Source organism: Erpetoichthys calabaricus, chromosome 11, assembly GCF_900747795.2.
Source record: "Erpetoichthys calabaricus chromosome 11, fErpCal1.3, whole genome shotgun sequence".
Classification (NCBI taxonomy): domain Eukaryota; kingdom Metazoa; phylum Chordata; class Cladistia; order Polypteriformes; family Polypteridae; genus Erpetoichthys; species Erpetoichthys calabaricus.
This window is the reverse complement of record NC_041404.2, coordinates 143439957-143462178: the sequence shown is the minus strand read 5'-3', so window position 1 is coordinate 143462178 and position 22222 is coordinate 143439957. Positions and strand designations below refer to the sequence as shown.

Below are 22222 nucleotides of genomic sequence, written 5' to 3'. Positions count from 1 at the left end.
CATGGCTTATATAAAAAAAAACCATGTTTGATTAAGAACCTGCTCTACAAAATCTGGCACCATTTTAACGCCAGCCACCATCAAATGTTTTTGATCTGTATTGTGCCTGGGTATAATTTAGTTAGAATACACATGCATGCTAAAGTATTATGCATAGGAGTTAAAAATGTTAGGGTTGAATATGCAATGGGAGGTCTAAAAACTTAAAGTACACCTTATGAGAAGGATTTAGGAGTCATAGTTGACTTGTTTCTATTAACTGCCAGTGATCAGGAGTCATTAAGAAGGCTAAAAGAATGTCAGGTTATATAGCGCCTTAGCGTGAAGTCCAAGGAAGTTATGCTCAAGCTTTATAACACACTGGTTGAGACCTCACCTGGAATACTGTGTGCAGTTTTGGTCAACAGGCTGCAAAAAGGACATAGAAGTGCTAGTAAAAGTCCAGAGAAGATGCCACTAAACGGATTCCATTGGCTACATGGGAATGAGTTGTCAGGAAATATTAAAGGAGATGAGCCTTTTTAGTTTAAGGAATAGGAGATTAAGAAGAGACATGACTGAAGTGTGCAAAATTATGAGGGAATTAGTCCAGTCCATAGAAACTGTTGTAAATTGAGTTCATCGAGAACATGGGGGGCACAGTTTAAAACTTGTTTTTAGAGTAAGTTTTTCTTAACAGGGAGAACCACAGACACATGGAATAAGTTGCCAAGTAGAGTGGTGCACAGTAGGACTTTAGGAACCTTCAAAACTCAAGATGACATTATTCAGGAAGAATCAAGTGATTAGGACTGGTGAGCTTTGTTGGGCTGAATGGCCTGTTCTTGTCTAGATTGTTCAAATGTTCTAAAATACGCTTTCAGCATCCACATTGTGTGTGGGTTAGAGATCACATGGAGAGGGTGCCACTACCTATGTATATTATTCTTGTGTGTTAAGATCAGGGGCTTTAATTGTTGGCCACTGGTTGATTGGCTCAGTACAAGGTTCTGCTATTGGGTTCTTGCCACTTATGTATGTGGTTTGATCAACTTGAGCACAAGTGAATTTACTTTTTTTTTTTTTTTTTTTTATAAATGTGGTCTACTGCTATTTAATAATGAAAGAATGACAGTCTCTGAGCCTGAGTCAAGTGCTAGGGCTGCTCTAACTGATTGGTATTTACTCAAGCTATGTTATGCAAAATGTGTCACATTTTTGTGTATTTATACATATATAATGTTTTAAATGCTTACTTTATGCATTTTGTTGTTTTCTAAGTTAACCTTCTTAATTCAAAACTAAAGAAATATATATATATATTTGTCTGTTGTTCAGAGGTCCATTGCTCAGAAGATGCACTGTAAAACTTGTTCTATTTATCTTTTTTCCACATTGTACCATTTTTTTATGTAAAATGTTTTGTACTATCCATCCATCCGTCCATTATCCAACCCGCTATATCCTAGCACAGGGTCATGGAGGTCTGCTGGAGCCAAACCCAGCCAACACAGGGCGCCAGGCAGGAACAAATCCCTGGTAAGGGCGCCAGCCCACCGCAGGACACACACATACAAGAAAAGCATACCAGGGAAAATTTAGGATCACCAATCCACCTAACCTGCATGTCTTTGAACTGTGGGAGGAAACCGGAACACCCAGAAGAAACCCATGCAGACATGGGGAGAACATGCAAACTCCACGTAGGGAGGACCCGGGAAGCGAACTCAGGTCTCCTTACTGCGAGGGTTTTGTACTATGCATATTTTCCAATGCTTTCTTAAGCCCATATAAAAGTCCGCTTAAGTGACAATCGATTTTTTTTCACCCACCCCTTCCCACCTCTAAATAAACAATATATAATTCAAAGGAACAAGCAGCATGTGGTTATTACACTTTATACAGAGTTACAAGTACATTTACTGTTCTGCACAGACAAAGTAACTTTATAAAGAACGATTACACAAATACAATTTTTGTAGCATATCCTGCCTGGTAGGAAAAAAAAAATGAAGGGAGAGAATGAATAATACAGTATACAGTACAGTACAATATAGGACTGGTTTTAGTTCTGTCTGGAAGAAGCAACACTTTGGATAAAGAAAACCTGTAACACAAAAAAACACTCTGAATTATAAGTATTTTTCTGTATACTGCTGCCTAGAAAAGGTCAATCCGCGTTAAAGGTGAACTGAAATATGTGAGATGTAGGAATTTAACGTCTTGACCTTATCAGATCTCTACAATAACCTGATGACTACGTCTATGTATTAATTTTCTTAAACTGGTTACTTGTGGGCTGCTACAGAATGAGGTTTTATGTTGTTCTTTTGTTGCATGTGTGTATTGAAGTTTTATTTGGATAACTTTCATATCAAATTCAATGCAGATGATCCTGGTATGGCACTGAAGATGAAGAATATGTCAACTTAAAAAGAGAAACAATGCCATTCCAATAGAAGAATGTACTTGTATGTCACTGTATTTTAATATTTTTGACACCTTGTACTTACCGTTCACCCAAATAATCTCCAATTACAGTTTTATTCAGTCCTTCACCTTTATACAAGAACTGAGCTATATCTTCTGGAGTGTTTTGCAAAAGATCATTTTCAAGGAGAAACTGGATCCCCTATAAAGCAAAATAATACATTAACAAAATCTATGCTTAGCTGCATGTGCCCAGATATACTTGCAAGTTCACGCTATATTTAAAGTCACTCTCAAACTTTCACACAGATACATATGATCACATACACTCAGTAAAAAAGTTTTCATAGGACTGCCTTAACAAGTTGCCAGTGCACTAAAAATGATGAAAGATAACTTGTATTCAGGAGTTCTGTCACAGTTTAAGTCAAGGGCTGTGAACTTGCGTCTTTTCTATTTTTCTGCCTGTTACATTTTTAATGCTAATGCGGATTTTTACACGTATCACTCCATTGGGGAGTACTAGCCGCTAATAAGGTTACTGTAGTTACCAAATGGTGTCCAAACAAAAAATCTTTTATATTAAAATCTATCCAGACTAAATATCTATTATATATCTGATAATTCAAATTGAAAACTCCTCCTCGCAACATATATTGAAACACTTTCTCCTTCTTGAATTAAAAATAAACAACACTGTATGTTTTGTAATGAAGCTAAAGAAATTGTACAAAACAATAACAAATCTTTCTGTATTTTATTTTGTTGGCTAACAGCCAAAATCTTCATATATAATACGCTACTGTGGCTGTCCATTTGTCTGTCCAGGATTTTAAATCATCCGTAGCTCACAAACCGTTTGAACATTTGACCTGAAATTTGGTACACATATACTACATGACGTCTACTATCCACTTTCAGGGTGATGATTGAACTCCAAGGTTATTTCTCTTTTTATTTTATTTTATTTTAGAATCAACTCTCAGCAGCAGGCAGCAGGGTGGCCATGCAGCACATGTGTACGGCGCCGTTCTCATCCCTACCACTTTCTTCGTCACTTCCTCTACCTCTTCATATCTTAAATCATTCTTGAGGCAGATTGACAACTTAAATACCAGCTTAAATGAAAAATGAAGGAAAACATACTAAGTAATTGCAACACAAACACTGTCTTCATCAGTTTTAACGCGAAAAGATGTCGACGACAGAAGAGAAGATGCGGGCCGCTAGGGTGGAGAAAAGAAGAGCTGCTCAGGAAGCAGCAAGCACATCAACCTCTGAGCAAACAAATGATAAACGTACAGAGAAAGAGGATGAAAACTAGGAATGCTCAAGTCAAGTGTATTAACTACACATTATCGTGCAGTCCGCTGTTACTGGTGTATCAATAATTTAACAGAACATTTCTAAAATATGTTGAGGTATCACTGCACTAACTAAATAACTTGCCATGTTTTTCTAGATTCTCACATATCTTATGTGAAGAGGTGCATTTGGTATTTTAAATGCTTGTAGATAAACGTTGCTCCTTATAGTTACAATAAGTGTCAGTCTTTTATTTGTAATAAATGTTAATTTAACCTACACAACATATTTTGTAACTTATCTGCTTTAAACTGCGTATTCCAAGACTTTCTATAGCTATTGTTATGTGTACACAGCACAATGAAACCTGCGTGTCACTTCAGAACAGATGACAATATAGTAATGACATACCACACACACAAAAATGCTGTTCAGTAACCTTATGACCTATAAACAATATGTGAATCAACTGTTCCGAGTGCTAACGGTCCAGTGCCATTTGCCAGGTGGAAACAGTGAGAAAAATCACTGTGCAGGATGGCAGAGATCTTTTAATAATACTGTTTGCCTTTTTAAGACAGCAAGTGTTATATGTGTCCTAAACAGATTCTATTTTAACACTATGAAACATGGTAAAAGCTCTATAATGGAAAATATACGATTTAGTAAGTATTTCTCAGGATTTGAATTTAAGACTGTAATAAAAATAAAGCACATGGAATTCTCTTTACAGAACAGACTATGGCAACATCTGTATGTGCTTTTATAATATTTAAGCTTTCATAAAAAAGTTTTCATTTAAATGAATGCCACAAAATACATTTCATTTACATCAACAACTGCATAATCATAAAACATATTTTCAAAATATGCATTTTCACTGCAGGCAATTGCAGCACATCCTATATTTGGGTGGCTAGTGCAGAGTATGCAGCTCAAAACACGTGTGTGTTAAAACTACAGGTAATATTGCAGCTGTCAAGCAAGATGACAGTAAGCTGCTTACTTTGTACTGTTGGTCTTTCATGTCAGGATTTGTTAATTTAACATATAAATCTTCTATTTTGGCTAAAAATGGTGAGAAAGAATTGTGCTTAAGAACTTATTTCAAAAAGAAACCATATTTTCTGATGAACCTTTTATCTTTTATGCAGTTTGTTACATTAACGGAAGCTGTACTGGCTCTAGTAATTGCAAAAAGCAATAATCCAAGCAATCACTGATCAGTTTTAACACCTGACTATATTCTTTACTATTCACAAATGTTATAAAAACATGTATGTGTCCAGAACATTATTCATTTAGTATCTTTAGCATAACTGAATCTTTCAACTTTGCTTCTTGAAACTGCATTTTCACTTCCAGAGTGCCACCCTTCATTGGAATGAAGGCACACCTCAACTGAAGTTTGAACTGAGTATCATACAAGGGGGATTTGAATGTTTACATTAAGGTAAAACAGACATGCAGGAGGTATTTATACAGTGTATCATATACATAAGCATGTTATAATCAAAAATAAATAGCACTTCTACGGTGATTAGTAATGAAGAGGAAAGCAAGAAAATAACAGTAAGAATTAACCACAATATAAACCCACAACAGGTGGAGAACAAGGTGCATTAGTTTGTTTAGGATCTGTTTTTCATTTATCACATTTCTCACCTTTTTGGGATCCATGTTGAACTTTTTTCTCCCCATTGCAATTTGCTTGTTTCTCTGGGATGTTTTACTGCAATTTAGACAAGATATGTCATTAGGTGCCCAACCACAGAATTCAAAGAAATCTGAAGTTTGTGTATTGAAATCATTTGTGCAACATCTAAATCTATGTTTCTTTAAGTGCTCAAGCTGCATGATGAGCCTTTATGCTATTTAACAAATGGGAATAACAGAATAGAATTTTAATTAGATTATCTGGGCAATTCTTTTTAATTTACAAAGGATAATAAGTACAAACTATCAGGCTACTTCATCCAACTTTGTTGTAATGTATTAGCATCATTATTAGGATGACGTCCTACTGAGGTATAATACATACAGGATAATTTAGCATTGCCAACTAAATACCTTTTATATCTGGAAAAAGAAGAAGTGGCGATAGTCACAGACACAACCTCACATGGAGAACAACATACACATTTGCAGAGATAACCTCTCAGTCTAGATCTGAGCTTACAACCAAATCACTGTCAGGCAACAAGAAGAACTACTGTTCTAGAAATTACATTTGCAATTATAATCATTATGACAATTCAAACAATAGAGAGTCCATAGCATAGCATTGTGATTTGAAGTGGGAAATAGGTAAACCTAGAGTAAACAATACGCATTATATACCCCAACTGCAAAAATAATTTTGACAATTCTAAAGAGGAGGTTTATAAAATGTACACATTGTGGCACTTGTGAATATTTCACACAGATATACTGATCTATTTCATCACCTTCAGTGAATGAATCTGTTTTGGACAACAAGAAATAGCAGTTATGAATCTCACCTCATCTGGAAATGCTTTGTAATACTTGTTCTGCCTTCAACTTCAAATACAGGTAGTGAGCAGACTATAAAGCATATACTTTTAGGATGAACAGTATAAAAAAGCTAAAGCAAATATTTAAACTTCCTGTTCAAGTTATTTAAAATGAAGATGTTCTGAAACAAAGGGTGTAGCAGGTAAAGCATGCGCTCATTTCCCAGCTGTGCACCGTCCTTAAACAAGCAATTAATATCAAGAACATATGCAGAACAGGCATGCTATTTGTCATAAGGAAATTTAAGATAAACAGAATAAAATACAAAGCATTTATTACAAGGCCAAATAAATTTAAACAATTGCATCCCATCTCCTGCTGTAGCTCACAGATCTAAAAGTAGCCATTAGGCGTCAGTTAACATATAATTAAAATTAGTTTATTCGGTTTATCCTAATGTAGCGATTTTCTCTGAGTACAGGCTCAGAGTGCTTACATGAATTTAAAAATACAGCCTAGCAACAGCACTGTACATAACCATACATTTACATGCATAAACACCCGTATCAAGTGAAATAAACAAAAATAAAAAAGTTAAGCTACATGATACCAACCTCTCACCCACACAGGTCAGATGCTCAATTTCTGTCATAACTTCTGCAATCTCAAACTTCAGCCTCTGAAAAAATAATCAAAAAAGAGTGAGTTTGGTAAACAAAATATTACAAAATAAGCTTTCACCCATACCACAAGTACACTGTGTTAGTCTGTTTGGAAAACACATTAAAAAATGACTGTAATTTATCACTAGTAAAAACTAAAAAAAAATTAAACTTCAAATACAAACTCAATTCTTAAATATTTTAAAATATATATTTTCAGTTGTGTATATCTACCAGCCAAGTAAAAACAGAGGCTTGTTTTCATTTACAGCAGTACTACCACAAATACATTTCCTTTACAGAAAACGTTCAAGACCGCAGACAGTCTCATCTTGGGAAGGGCCCATGCCAAAACTTCTCAAATCCATTCTGTAGAAAACATCACCTTGGGCCTTCCTGCTTTTTGGTTTGTTGGGTTCACATATGCAAGGTTAACTTCCTATTATAAAATTAAAACAACAAAGGTAGAGACCAGATGGTGGCTCTCTTTTCATCTTAGCCCGTAAGTGACACAGTATGGATTGTTTTTTCTTACTTCTTCAGAGCCTACCAAAGCAGGTCCCAATTGTAAACACCTCTCAGCATTCATCATCCCCTTAAGACCAGCTTCAGTAAATGTCACGTATTGTAAAGTCTTCATCAAAGGACATGCCATTAAGACTTACTAAATGCATTTAGGGAGCTGCATAGTGGTTCAGTGGTTAGTGCACTCTGCAGCACTCACGGAGGGTCTGAACCTTTGCCTACATGTTTACTTTGTTTGTTGCCCAGTCCCTTAGTGCCACAATCTTATTCCAACAACCCCAAAGCCAAGAATGCCAGGATAATTAGTGAGTCTGATTTAGTTTGGTGTGAGTGACTGTGTCCCTTAGATGCCCTGGGTTAGCTCCTGCCTTGCACCCAATGCTACATGTTTAGCCCAGACTTCTTATGACTCTAAGCAAGTTCAAAATGGACAGACAGATGCATAGAGAGGTTCAAGTAGGAAAAGCACCCTAAAATGTTAAACTGAAACAATAAATGAAAATGTCAATTGTTGTACCTCAATGTCGTCCATTAGCTCTTTTTTTCTCCTTCGTATATTTAACAGTTCTTCTCTCTCTTCCAATGAGAGATCATCAGGCACTGCAGACATATAACAAAAGGAAAATAAATGATTACTACCGCTTAGTGCACTAAATAAGATACTGGCTATTCACTTTATTCACAGTGAAGTTATGCTCAATTGCTGGAGGGTAAAAAATAATTACAGCAAAATTCAAAGAGCTAGCAGGAAAAAGTAAATGTTCAAGCATTTGTTCAAATTGCAGAAAGAACCTGGAGTGTTTTAAAGGTGAAAAGTGTAGGTGGTAGAAAAAAGTGGAGAGATAGCAAAAATAAAGGAAATTGATTAAATCCTGAAAGTGTGAAAGACGTTGGAACAATAAAAGGGTAGTCAGAGGAGAGAAATAATACAAGGGTAGCTGACGCAGTAGTCAAACTTTAAGCATGAAAATAACAAAAGAAATATGACATAAAACATCTACATAACCATCACAGGGAAAAAGGGCAATACATAAGAAACAACAAAGGAAAATGTCGTTATTTTACATGCTTATAGAAATATCCACACAAACATATACAAATGTAGTTAATCTTAATTTAAAAGGCCATACGTCATGGAATGAACTTTAATGAGTCTGTAATAGATGCTCTCCACCTTCTGGTGCCTTCTTTGCCACTTTCAGCTTTCACTGTACGCCCAAATTCAGTGTTCCCCATTGCCTTCTTCTTCAAGAGTAAAATACCCGCATTGTGATGCCTGGCACTAGCAAATCACTGCCTACTCAGTTGTCCGCAGCCAGTGAATGGAAATCCTCCTACTCACTTCGTTAAATGCGTAAAATGAAAAGTGGACCTATTGAAACGGCGCAGTAGTGAACAATGCCACTAATGTGTCCAGAAGTCTAGGGCAGACACTTGAGTCTCCTTGTTCAAAATGTGGTTCACATGCTATGGAGTGAATTACATCATGTATTAACATTGGAAGGCGAAGGCGGCAATACCGAATTTCAAATAATAACACCATTTAACACCTGAGCAGGCAGAATTTTTCCCCTCCTCTGGGAAGACTACACACACGCTTGGAGGTAAGAGCCAAGCAAAACAGTACTCAAAGGCAGGGCTTAAAAAAAAATCTACTCTACGTCTGTGTCAAAAGCTAGAAAATGTAAATCTCACTGCAGCTAAAGGGGTACATACGTGTTACCACTCAAACAGCACAGTGTATTTTAAGAAAAAATCTGGTACACTTGTAGACATTTCATATAGATGCACAAATATGCCATATTTGAAGTCTTACATTGGATGGAAATCTGCATCTCACTAGCTATTAATGCTGCATGGCATACTTAAATACAGTTTGTCCAATCAAAATTTGTTCAAGGGGCTATAATGACAAAGAATTAATGTTTTAGGTTTAGGACATCTGTCATAAAAATACACAACACTAACAAAAGAATACATTTTTAAAGACAGGGTGTCTATCAGAAAAACAGGAATTAGAGATGTTAGGTTAGGACCAAGCCACCACCAGATGGCATCATATAATTTTCTGATGAAGGAAAAAAAAATACTTGAGACCTGGCCTAGATAAATAAAGAAAAGTAATTCCTTTATTTAAAAAAAAATCCAAAAAATACCAGCTGCAAAGAGGTTTAAGGCAATGTACATTTTATCATCCTTCTACGGTGAAAGGTCTTATGCTGAATAACGAGAGACATTTTCCACACTCTTGAGCCTGGGGGTAATCACAAAACTAGGTAGTGTGCTAGCATATGTTGTCATTACCCTCATTTTTTAAATAAAGATGTTTTGTAGACCCGTTTCAAAGACAGCTTAATCAGGGTGAACACTTTTTTGACACATTTGGCCTCAGACATAACAGTCTACTGCACCTTTTTTTAATGTTTCTTTTTTCTCTCGAGAATCTGTGTTTGCTGTCTTAGCACTTTTTTTTCTCTGAAGGGGCACACACGCATTACTCTCCTAACACAGTAAAATGAAAAACCCCAAGGCACATGTACCAAAATGGCTACCAAGGCAGAATCTTCAAGTCAGGAATTCATGCAAAGAATTTCACTGTACTCTTTACACACGACAATGCTGCTGCTACTACTACTACTACTGTGTAAATTAATGCAAGGCTAAAAAGGAATACCATATCATGTGCTTTAACTGCTACGCCAAAGTATATTCATTGAAAATGTAGCAATGTTATAAAAAAATAACATATTTTCATAACAGCCTTTAAGCCTGAGCACAAATGAACAAAGTTACAAATAGGGAACGCTTTACACAGACGTCCACACAGTCGTGGAGATGCTTGTTTATACTGACCAGAACTCAGGTAATGTTTCAGATTTGATATTTAGCACCATCTCATATACGCCACAGTGTCTTAAATACTGCCAGGTCCAGAGCTGGTGGCTTCAAGATGGTGCATTTCTCAGTTTATTTATTCTTCCCTTGTGCTGGTGACTAGGTCGACTCATAACCAAACAACAGTGCTGGGCAGCAGACTTCCGTCATCAGCGCCCCATCACTCACTTTTGGGGTTTGCTTACATAAGCACTAAAGTCAGACTGAATGTCTCACTAAACGGCCACGTCCATACGAAGCACTGAACAGCGAGGCTCCTCAGCATTGGCCTGACAGTTAACCCTCTAGCCAAGGTGTGTCATTCTCATTTAAATGTGTATCTAGGGAACACTAAACTTGTCGCAGTTCACCACTCTTAACTTTTTTTCTAGTGTGGTCTGTCTACTGATTAGATACCTGAGGGGGAGAAAATATTGTAAGACATGATATACAGTAATAAATTAATCCTCTACAGACATGATTAAAACCCCTACAGACAATTCAGGAAGGAGAAACCCTATTAAGGGCAATCCTGTGGGTACTGTATTAAGAATGCATTATTCAAGAATCAACATAAAGAAACAAATTATACATTATATATTTATTTGACTGCGGTGGGTTGGCACCCTGCCCAGGATTGGTTCCCTGCCTTGTGCCCTGTGTTGGCTGGGATTGGCTCCAGCAGACCCCCGTGACCCTGTGTTCGGATTCAGCGGGTTGGAAAATGGATGGATGGATATTTATTTGAATATATTCAGATATGGGTTACATTCAGGTGATCACATGTACAATTTCAATATGAGAGGTACATGACAATAGCCAGGAGAACATTTACTTAATGTTTTCATAATAGATTTGTAACATTAATGAATATTCTACAGGTAAAGAAATTTCTTAAACATGTACCTGCTTATCCAAGTGTATGGTAATGTTAGAGGAAAAAAAAATGTGTTGAGCATACGTTGATAGGGTCAAAATAACCAATTTTTCCACCCTAGTCAAACACATAATTTGCAATTTGTAACCTTTCCAAAACAAAATGTACTACAGGAACACTAATTTTAATGTTATCATTAACCACTAATAGGAAATTTGAAGCACAAACATTTACAAAAGTCTCTTAAAACATTACTTTTCTTCTTCCAGGGAATTTCAAAGAAAACAAAAATCAAATTAGAAACAGTACAATATAACAAAGCAGAAACAAATACTAAACTAGTCCTTGTTCCAGCCAGTCTATCCCAATAGAGCATACCAAGAAGCTGATTTTGTAGTTAACAAAATTGCCTCTAATTATTGTTTTACCTTTGTTTTTATCTTGTTGTGTTTTTGTTTAATTTTTTTTATGTAGCACTTTGAGGTTTACTACAAATGTAAAGTGCCTTATAAATAAAATGAATTATTATTGTTATTATTATTTTAGATTATTTGCCCCGCTCCCCCACAAAACCCCCAAAATAACTTTTTTTTTTAGCGTCAGAATAACCCTTAATAGCATAGTTTGTCAGTTTACGACTGTTAAGAGTCATGTGCTGGTGGACCTTATGGTTACTTGAGACCACAACAAGGTAAAGCCTGGGATATCAGTGGTGATACCACCCATCCATTTATTTCCTGGTTTTCTTTCTTTTGCAGTAAAGACCCTTGAAGAGCTGTGTTTTACCATGGACACAGCATCTCTCAATGGGAGGTTCGTCTAGCACAGGGGTAGGCAATGTCGGTCTTGGAGAGCCACAGTGGCTACAGGTTTTCATTCCAAACCAGTTGCTTGATTAGAAACCAATCCTTGCCAATCTCAGACCTTATTTAATCTTACGGCTTGTTACTCTGCAATGTAAGGTTCTTATATCGTAGATTTTTTCCTTTCCAAGGATATCATCCAAATAATTTTTGAGCCGAAAACATAGTTTTCAGTCTGTCACATTTTTCTATTTTTTTTTTTATTAAATCAAACAGTGCAGAATGAACACACACACAGAGATTTAAATGGAAACAAGCTAGATGGAAAACTACTGGCTGCTTTGCCATTTAAATCTTATTGCTAATAAGGAGCCATTAAAACAATGAATGCAAATGTTTATAAGCAATTAAGGGTGGGGAACCTTACCAAGAGAGACCACTAAAATGAAGCATCAAAATGAAACTTAAGCAATAAGAGCTTCATCAGCAATAATTGACTTCTCATTAAGAAACAGGGTTGGAACAAAAACCTGCAGCCACTGTGGCTCTCCAGGACCGACACTGCCCACCCCTGGTCTAGCACATCAGTTCTAAAGAATCCTGACAGCATGTCTGAGGACTGCTTTGGACTGTCAGATGAGACAAGGATTAACTCAGGCCAAAACAAAGAAAATCTGCAAAGAATGAACCCTTGTAAAATTTATAAAAAGCTACAAGTTCATTCTTAAAAGCCTTCAACACCTGGTATCCCTTCAGGTATTCTCACCTAATGTTAGATCGGTTTGTCGACCACCACACACATTAAGTGCTTTGGAGATCGCCTTGAAAAAAAACCCTGTAGTGCACATATTTACTATACAAAGCGATTTTCACAGCATAACTTGCAAATCATGCCTAGACTGAACAATTAAGAGAAAGAGGAAAAAAAAACACAAACACACAGCACATACAAAGACCGATTCCACCAAACTGAACATTTAATTGTGTCAACAGATTCTATTATATAAAATTGGTTTACAGTACTGAACTTTGATTCATAGAGCTCAGTTGCTTTGAATATGTCTTTCTCCATTCTTTTTAATATACCCTCTGGAGTCAGCGCCTACTGCTCCCTCCCCGAATTCCTTTGTCATATTTTACCACCTCAAATATGGATTGAAGTAATTCTCTCTTTAATGGTCTTTCTTTACAAAACATCAATAGTCTATTATAGGGTCAAAATGCGTCTACCTGCTGAAGCACTGCCTTGGATCAATCACAATGGTCGTATACGTTTCAGGTCAGTTAACAAATCACCTAAAAAAACTCGGCTATCAACCAAGAAAGGCGTCAATGTGACTTACCTTGCGTTAACTTAGCACGTTTTCTGACACTATTATCGTTGCTGTCGTAAAGTTTCACTACACAACGGCTTCGACTCTATGAATCTGCCCTTGTTTTGCCAGTTCATGATGCTTAATGAATTTGAATGCTTGAATCAAGGCTGGAGAGCCTCCTTGCAACTCTTACTTTCTTGTACTGATTGCCAGCATTAATTCTTAAAAATGAACTCTACTATATTTTAGTGAGATATACAACTCCTCCAGGTTCAAATGAATTCTCACACAGTACAGCACTCTTGATTATATGATGTTATCAAGCCGATCCAGAAGTCATCAGTCAATGCAGCATTTTTGCTTTGACTTTTACTTGTATATTTTTTTGTCAAGATTTTGTTACTTTGATACTAGATTAAAACCGTATTTTGCTGATGCAAGCTGTGAAGGCAGGGGGGGAGGGGTTGAGAGGATGTGTGTCAAATGAAGACAGACATATACTGAATATGATCACTCCGTACACCACCTAGGCTGCAGACTTTAGTGGTTCTGGGATGTTTACCATGAACAGGTGTGTCCCTGTAAACACAAATTCAGCCAGTTTCATATTTACTCTGGGAGGCCACACAAGGGCCGTCAAGGTTATATAACCGCACAACATAGCAGAAAGGCTCTTCCTGGCAACATTCACATATAAAGATACAACATTTATCGCATAAATTGTGATAGTGTGAATGAGTACTGACCTATATCTGGCATATCATCTTATCTCTCAGTAACATTAGCATCAGTTTCAATAGCATGACAAGGAGGAGGCACAACCAGTGGAAACACAGACTGAACTATAGCTCTCTATCTCAATGGGTCTTGAGATCAAATGAAGGCTTGCTGCATGATTTTCATAAAGAGGAAATGCAAAAAACTCTTTATTGCTGCTGGCAATGTTGCCTCATAACTATAAAGTACATGGTCGTCAATTTAGTCTGTATGATTGTTTCACTGTTGTGTCAAAAGGCGCTACATAGGCATCAACCCGACACAGACAAAATAAACAAAAAGATTTTTTTTTCTTCAGCTGGGGGCCACTTCTTCGCCGTGTCCCTCAGCCCTAACAAAGTCCCAAAAACACACTCTACTTCCTCCACTACTCCTCCCAGGCAGCTTCCTCCTCCTGACTCTGGCGCACTGAGTAGTGGCTGCAGGCTCCTTTTGTAGCCCAGGTGGTAATTGGCCTAGTTAGGCTGCACTTCCGGATGTGGCTGCATTCCAGCCCACAGAGGCTCGTTAAGCCGTGCAGCTCCTCTGGGTGGTGGCCATGGAGCCCAACTGGTCTGAGTCCTGAAGTCCCACGCCTGTGGTCCTGATATAACCCAGGAGGGCTGCCACCACACGTTCCGGGGGACATAATGTGCATCCCATGGCTGCTCCCTGGGTCCCAGTGTCACAGGGGTGTCCCAGCCGGGCACTGGTCCTGGCTGTCCGCGACACTGTGTAATGCAGAGGAAGTCGGAAGTCTCTAAATCTGTCAGTACTCTTCTTGTAGAAACACTGGAGTAATCGCTCAGTAGTTGTCAAGTGCAACTCATTTTCTAAAAACCTCTCGACCTCAAATGTAAACGCGATGTAGCAATCCATTTTCTGAAGCCACCTTTTTCATTCTAAGTGCTAAAAGAAAATCGACATAACTGAAAAATGAATGGAGATAAGAGATCATCTGTTTTAAATAAGGGGTGATGGCAGCTCTCAAGAAGCACTGGAAAACAACCAACCACACGATTCTTAGCACTTCCTTCATTCCAAAGTTCTAATAATAGCAAATTATGAATGGTGATGCGATTCCTGCAGATTGTGACAGTTCACTTAGGGTTTTAGTAAGTTTGGTTAACCTAAACCTAAAAAGACACCTTTTGGGGGAAATGTACACTCACATACAGCACATTTATATTTAACACTTTCTCACTGAGGCAGCACAATGGCACAGTGGTACTGCTGCTGCCTCGGAGTAAAGAGACCAGGGTTTGTGTCCCAGGAATGCATGGAATTTGACCGTTCTCCCCCGAGTCTGCATGGGTTTCCTCCCACAGTCCAAAGACATGCACGTCAGGTGGACTGGAGATACTAAATTGGCCCTAGTGTGTGGTTGAGGTGTTTGTGTGTGTTTGCCCTGTGCATTGTTTGTTCCTGCCTCACACCCTGTGCTAGCTGAGATTGGCTCCAGAATCCCCCACGACCCTGATCAGGACAAATCGGATTACAAAACTGACTGACTGACTTTCTCATTGAGTGTTTAGACCAATAGAAACTTGCAACACATGAACACAATCATAAGATATCCTGTGTGTAAGTCCCGTTTTCCATTAATCTTATGTTTCCTTTTATTCTAAGATCAGCAGGCAGCTTAAATGACCGTGGTTGTCAAAACTTTAAGGAAAACACAAAAATGAAATCTGAATAAACAGAACACAGGAACTCAGAGAGGCAGAAAATGGGACAAGATTAGGAACATTCTAAAACACAAGATCTCAATCTGTTAGAAGGTGATGGTTTAAATATTTTAAGCAGATACCTTTGCTGCTTCTGTTTATTTACATGGAAATAGTTTTTTTTTTGCTTATAAAGAGGCCAGGCAAGACCTGTATTTTCTGCTGTAGATATTTTGCTTCATTTCTATGTTTTTATTAATTTCTACATTTTTTGCAAACATTTTGAGCAGTATCTTGTTCCGTTTGTGAATTTTCTTCTTGTAGATGTAAGATGATTACCTTTATTCTGCAGCAATGAAAACACAGAGCCCAACAAGCTCTTAAGCAATTATACAGTTCTAAGGCATTATTACATGCATGGAGCCGTACAAACAACAATGATGGTGCACACGTGTACATTCTTTGTTTCCTTAAATGCATTCCACCCAACTGTTTTCCTTAAAACATCAACATCTTGTTCTAATGCTATCAAGAGTTAACTAACAAAGCTCCTGAAATATTGCTAGCTAAATGCAGCACTAACTTTCATGCAGCTTACATCAAATTGTTCTTCCTACTGTTGGCTAACGTATTTAACCAGTCAAATGTGCTGGATGTGTACTGAATTTGGCAGTGTTATCTGGGCTAAAACCATCTGCTATGTCAAAACAATTGATATTTTCAAAACAAATAATAATGGGAACAGAAGCATTGTCTAAACCAGGGGTCTCCAACTCCAGTCCTGGAGAGCTACAGTGGCTGCAAGTTTTCATTCTAACTCTTTTTTTCTTAATTAGTGACCAGTTTTTGCTTCTAATTAATTATTTCCCTTTATTTGAATGGACTTTTCTTGAGACTCTGACCGGTCAATTGATTCATTTTTCCTTAATAGCACCTAAACATAAATTTGATGTGACGTGAGCCAACAGATGACCAACTAAGTTGGGGCCTCAAATTCCAACCAACTTCACTTCATTCAGTTTCTTAATTTGAAGGCAATTCTCGTTGCTAATTAAACCCGTTATTTAATTCCACGGCGCTCATTGTGCCACGGCAGACATTTCCAAAACTGTTGATTTTCTTTTTTAAGAGAGCTGTCAAAATGTTTTGTGGACCTGAGCAGATCAACATTACTGAGGAGGCCTTCACCTTTCTTTATTTTCAGTTATTGTGTGATGGACACAGGTTGTTGTTTATGTGTTGGTACGTTTTGTGTCTTAATATTGTTTGGTTGCTAATTAAGGAAAAAATAAATAATTAAAGGGTCTGAGTCTTAAGATGTGCATCAATTAAAATTAAGGCAAAGAATTAATTAGCAGCAAAATCTAAATATGAAAAGGGTTTGAATGAAAACCTGCAGCCTCAGTAGCTCTCCAGGACTGGAGATGGAGACCCCTGGTCTAAACAAACAGCACACCTTTAATCACAACCACTGGACTCTTCTGCCACATTATAATATGTGAATTTCTCCTTGGGATTAATAAAGTATCTATCTATCTATCCAATACATATACATTCCCTGCACTGACAGATTATATAGAAGTGAATTAAGACAAAAAGGAAATATTTGATCTCAGCACCTAACTATAATATTCAAACTCTTGTCATCAATGTAGTAATATTAAGAGCATTAAAATTAATTAAGATATCCAAGCCACAATACCACTATGTCAAAATAAATGTCCAAAAATCTGTATAAAGTAAAACACAATGTAGCATAGGATAGACGCGGAGAGCATCAGGAAATACTGGCATTCTCTTCACTTGTAATTAAGTCTCATTATTGCCCCAGACATGAGGGGTGAAGGGTCTTGCACTGCTATAGTGGCTGCACTTTTCTTGACAAATGGTAACTGAAGTAATTTGTGTTTTTCAAAATGCTTTTCTTACATACCCGTATCTACATTTAAAAGACCTCGCTGGTGTGCCTTCTCACTTACTCTAAAGTAGCAGGTCAGATTTGCATTGCTTTTTAGACAACAATTACTGTACTTAAACTGATTAGTCAGTCAGTCATTTTCCAACCTGCTATATCCTAACACAGGGTCACGGAGATCTGCTGGAGCGAATCCCAGCCAATGCAGGGCACAAGGCAAATACAAATTTCGGGCAGGGCGCCAGCCCACCGCAGGCCACACACATACCCACACACCAAGCACACACTAAGGACAATTTCAGATCACCAATGCACCTAACCTGCATGTCTTTGGATTGTGGGAGGAAACCCACGCAGGCACAGGGAAAACATGCAAACTCCACGCAGGGAGGACCCTTAAACTGATTATTTACAGCCAAACCATTTTTTATTTCACTGGGAATAACATACACTGCCACTCACATTAGAGTATGCTCATTGGAAATTAGCTACTTTATCACACCTTTAAGGAAAAAACGATTTTGGTCCAACTCAGACTACGTCCACACAAATACTGCATTTTTCAATTAAAACAATCTCGGTCCACACTAGTGTTTTCACATTGTTTATGAAGTTGTCTCCATTCACACTTAAACAGCTGAAAATGCAGTGATGTAAATGTTCACCTACACTGGGAACACAAGCACCAGCAGAAAAATCCTTGATGGACAGTAACGCCACCGGCCAAGGGATTTATCGTAAGCAACTAGTAAATTATTTTCCTTTTGCTCAAGTATGTGGCATTCAAATTGTACAACAATTAGACATTTATACATTTAGATGCATACAGGTAAACAACACAACAAGTCCCAATTAAAAGCAACTCTTCTATGTCCGCAGTGTTGGTACATGGTTTTCTTCTGTGAAGGGTGACCAATCAGAGAATGAGACATTGTAATAAGCAGGATCCAATCAGTGAAAGGGAACATAATAAGCACAAACAAATAAGACTGCCATTAGAGTCTGTGTTTTCTGAAATGTTTTTACCCGTCCACACTACAATGGCAAGCCAGAGTGTCATAAGTACATAGACTCTTGTGAAATTGTCAAAAGTCTCAGTTTTTCGGGGGTTAAGAGTGCTGAAGTAGTTTGAATGAAAGGTGAAAACAGAAACCGATGTCTGCATTTTTTTTTTTTTTAAATTCAAAATGTAGTCGTGTGGACATGGCCTAAAGAAAAAAAAAAGTCAAAGTAGTCATATCAAAAGAACACGGGGACACAGCTGGAAACTTGTTAAGGGTAAATTTCGCACAAACATTAGGAAGTTTTTCTTTACTCAAAGAACGAGAGACACTTGGAATAAGCGACCATGTAGTGCAGTAAACAGTAAGACATTGGGGACTTTCAAAACTCGACTTGATGTTTTTTTTAGAAGAAATAAGTGGATAGGATGTGCGAGCTTTGTTGGGCTGAATGGCCTGTTCTCATCTAGAGTGTTCTAATGTTCTAATTACTGAAAACAATATTGGCAGATATAAATGTAATAAGATAAATTCTATGATCAATATCTGCCAGTCTACTGACAAAAACAAAAACCCAGAAAGTCCAATTAACTCTGTGAAGTAACTTAATCTCCATATGCCCCTGGCTTAAATCATTTTCCCACCTGGGATTATTGCTACATCATAAAGTTATATCTATTGCTTCTTTTTTTGATTTTTTTTCTGAGAAATTACTCACGTTCATGATAAATCTTAGAAATATTTGAATGCTTTGTTGAGACATCGCCAAGGAGGGAGTTTATTTTATGGAGCAGCATAAGAATGACCAACAAGTTCTTTCAATTCCTCCACCCATCCATCCATTTTATGACCTCACATTTTCTGGTGTAGGTTCAGAGTTCAAACCAGTGTTCTCATAACACCTCTTTGCCTTTTTAACCACCTAGTTCTGAATCAAGAAAATCTGCAGAAAAGAGACCACTAACTTCAGATTGAAGTGTGTAGTGTTACAGGGTTTTATTTAGCTTAGAGAAAATCAGATTAGTAGAAAGATGGTCAATCAACCTATGGTGGGTTGGCGCCTTGCCCGGGGTTTGTTTCCTGCCTTGCACCCTGTGTTGGCTGGGATTGGCTCCAGCAGACCCCCATGACTCTGTAGTTAGGATATAGCAGGTTGGATAATGGATGGATGGATGGTCAATCAACTGTATACGGTCCTGTCAACAAAAGGAGCAGGTCTACTCTTAGTAACTTAATAAGGGAAACCAGTGACAATCCTGTAAGGGCTTCAAGCTAAAGCAGCTTGACTGCAATGTGGTCTCATCACATTTCAGGAAAGTCTATCATCTATCATCAGTTACGTAGGGTCGCCTGGAAAAGAACAGGTTAAATGCAAAGCTCCTGCCCAAATCATTCTTACACATGCACATTTTTAGTAAAAATAGCACATATCAGAACTACTTCTAAACCTACAGAGCACCACTATTTATAAACGTTTAATTTTTCTTTCTATTCTCACATCTGAAAGCATTGGTAACCCACTTTTGCAGAAAAGCCACTGCTTCCAAAAATAGGAAGCAACATTCATTTGAATATCTTTGTTCTCCTAGGCATGTAAATTTGAAGGGAATACTATCTTAAGTGTTTGCCAGGCAGACGGCTACAGCTTTGAAGGTGTATACTGACTACAAAAGGTTTGTGTGACCAGCAAGCTCATTGTCTCCTAATTCTAAACAAAGGCATTGAGAAAAAGAAATGCAATCCAATCCACACAGTAGCCACCTGGGGAAACTGTGAACAGAAAGAAAACCCCATAAAGTGTCTAACCGTACACGTTAGCAAATGAAACTGTGAAGGCTAATGCAGGAGTTAAGCAGTGAGGAACACTGGAATGGCACTAACTGCATCGGTCTCATTCAGTTCACATTGCTCTTAATCCTGGCAGCAGTAAAAGGTCAGATTTGCTGCCAAAGGACAACATCTACTTAATTTGTTTTTTAAAAAATAAAACTTTGTACAGAGCTCTGCAAAAAATATCAGTTGGAATTATGTGGCTTCATAATTCACCATCTGAGATACTCAGCTCTACAGGTTTGCACAATCATATTTGTGGTTAAGATGGCTGCAAACAATTTGTAAGTACTGCTACGTATATTCTTACCCAGGTATGAAACTTGGTAACAAATGTGTTTTTCACTGCTGAATAATTTAAGTTAAATTGCACTTGGGGTTGTGCCAATGCATGAAGGGCTGTTAATCCAAAAGTTTCCTTTAAAGCTCACAATGAATGGACACTTGTTTGAAGAGCCCTACTTCAGGCTGTAATGCGTCTTTAAGATGGCTGCAGCGGACAATTCATATATTATAAACAGACAACAACATCATTCTCTTAGATCTTACCCTAAAGGCTTACTGGCCAGATAAATATACAGTATCCTCTCTCTTTTAAGCAATGAATGTGAAATTAAAAGTTACACGTAGGTGTGCAGCACCATTACCAACTAAGAATTCAGGGAACTTACAGACTAAGGAGAACAATACAGAATTCATATTAGTTCTGCTTTCTAGGCCTATAAAAGGAAATATACCAAAATGACAGGTTCACAAAAGAAATATTAAATGTTAAATATCTAAAAATGAATTATTTAATTAAATCACACGTTTTATCTTGCATTCCTTTGTCTGGCGATTTTTTTTGTTTTTTTTAACAGAAATTTATCCTTACTCAGCTTAAGGATTACATCAGACAGGTCTACAGATTACTGAGAAAGCTTCCAAGCACCACAATTCATTTCTAAAATAGTATACTATTATACACCCAGCAGTTACTGTATTCTCTACTCCCTTCTTAGGCGGAGACTGAATGGGGGACTTGGTCTCGAGATGAATAAAGAAACAAAAGTCTTTCTTTCTTGTAACTGCAATTCACAGACCCATGAAGTGACAGCACAGCAGAAAATGAACAACCATCAAAGCCATCACGACAGGATTGCTCATTAGTATAATTACAGGAACAAAATTCAGCTGGACAGTCAATGCTTTTCTGGCATAAAAATGTAATTATAAATATTTGTAAACTAAGTCATATATTCACAGCTACTTCAGAAATGATAAAAATATCAATGAATAAGCTAAAAATGTCATAGAGTAAAAATAGTGCAGCTTTGGGACTCTATCTGAGGAACTTTCAAAAAACTGCTAATAACGCATAAAATGCCAAAAAGAGCTGACATTAAGCTTTTTCATGATACTGGCATAAGATCCTCAGTGTTGATAACAGCAGATGACTTCAAGGAAGTGACAAGTTAAGAACATTTTAGTTCAATTCAATGGATATCCACTGAGCAAAATAAAAGGGATTGGGAGTGGAAATTTCCTAAATTTGATTTCTTGTAACTTTATACAAAATAGTCCTAAAAGAGCTAACAGCTGATGCACCTGATCAATTGTGAGATATTTTCCCATTGCATAATTTTCAGTTTGTGTGCAGTACCTTGGGCATTAATATGTGGCACATTCACAAAAGACAGAAAGCCCATGAAAAGGGACACCTGCTTCATAAAAATAAGGCACAGGATCAAGACCATTAACTTTTGTGACTTACGGTGCAAAGAACACAGAGAGACATGAAGTCCGCACATATTATAGGTGTACAAAC

At 37.4% G+C, this 22222-nt stretch overlaps 1 protein-coding gene across 3 annotated transcripts in view; it reads right to left on the bottom strand.

Moving 5' to 3' along the window:
- LOC114661080 (cytohesin-3) overlaps positions 1-22222 on the bottom strand; it is a 119038-nt gene that overhangs the window by 22647 nt on the left and 74169 nt on the right. For all 3 annotated transcript variants that reach the window (XM_051933662.1, XM_028814199.2, XM_051933661.1), the window contains exons 2-5: positions 7894-7976; positions 6804-6868; positions 5380-5446; positions 2493-2611 (exon numbers count right to left, since the gene is read on the bottom strand). In XM_051933662.1, the coding sequence (XP_051789622.1) occupies positions 2493-2611; positions 5380-5446; positions 6804-6868; positions 7894-7908 (266 nt within the window). In that variant the 5' untranslated portion in view covers positions 7909-7976. The remainder of the gene's footprint in view (positions 1-2492; positions 2612-5379; positions 5447-6803; positions 6869-7893; positions 7977-22222) is intronic.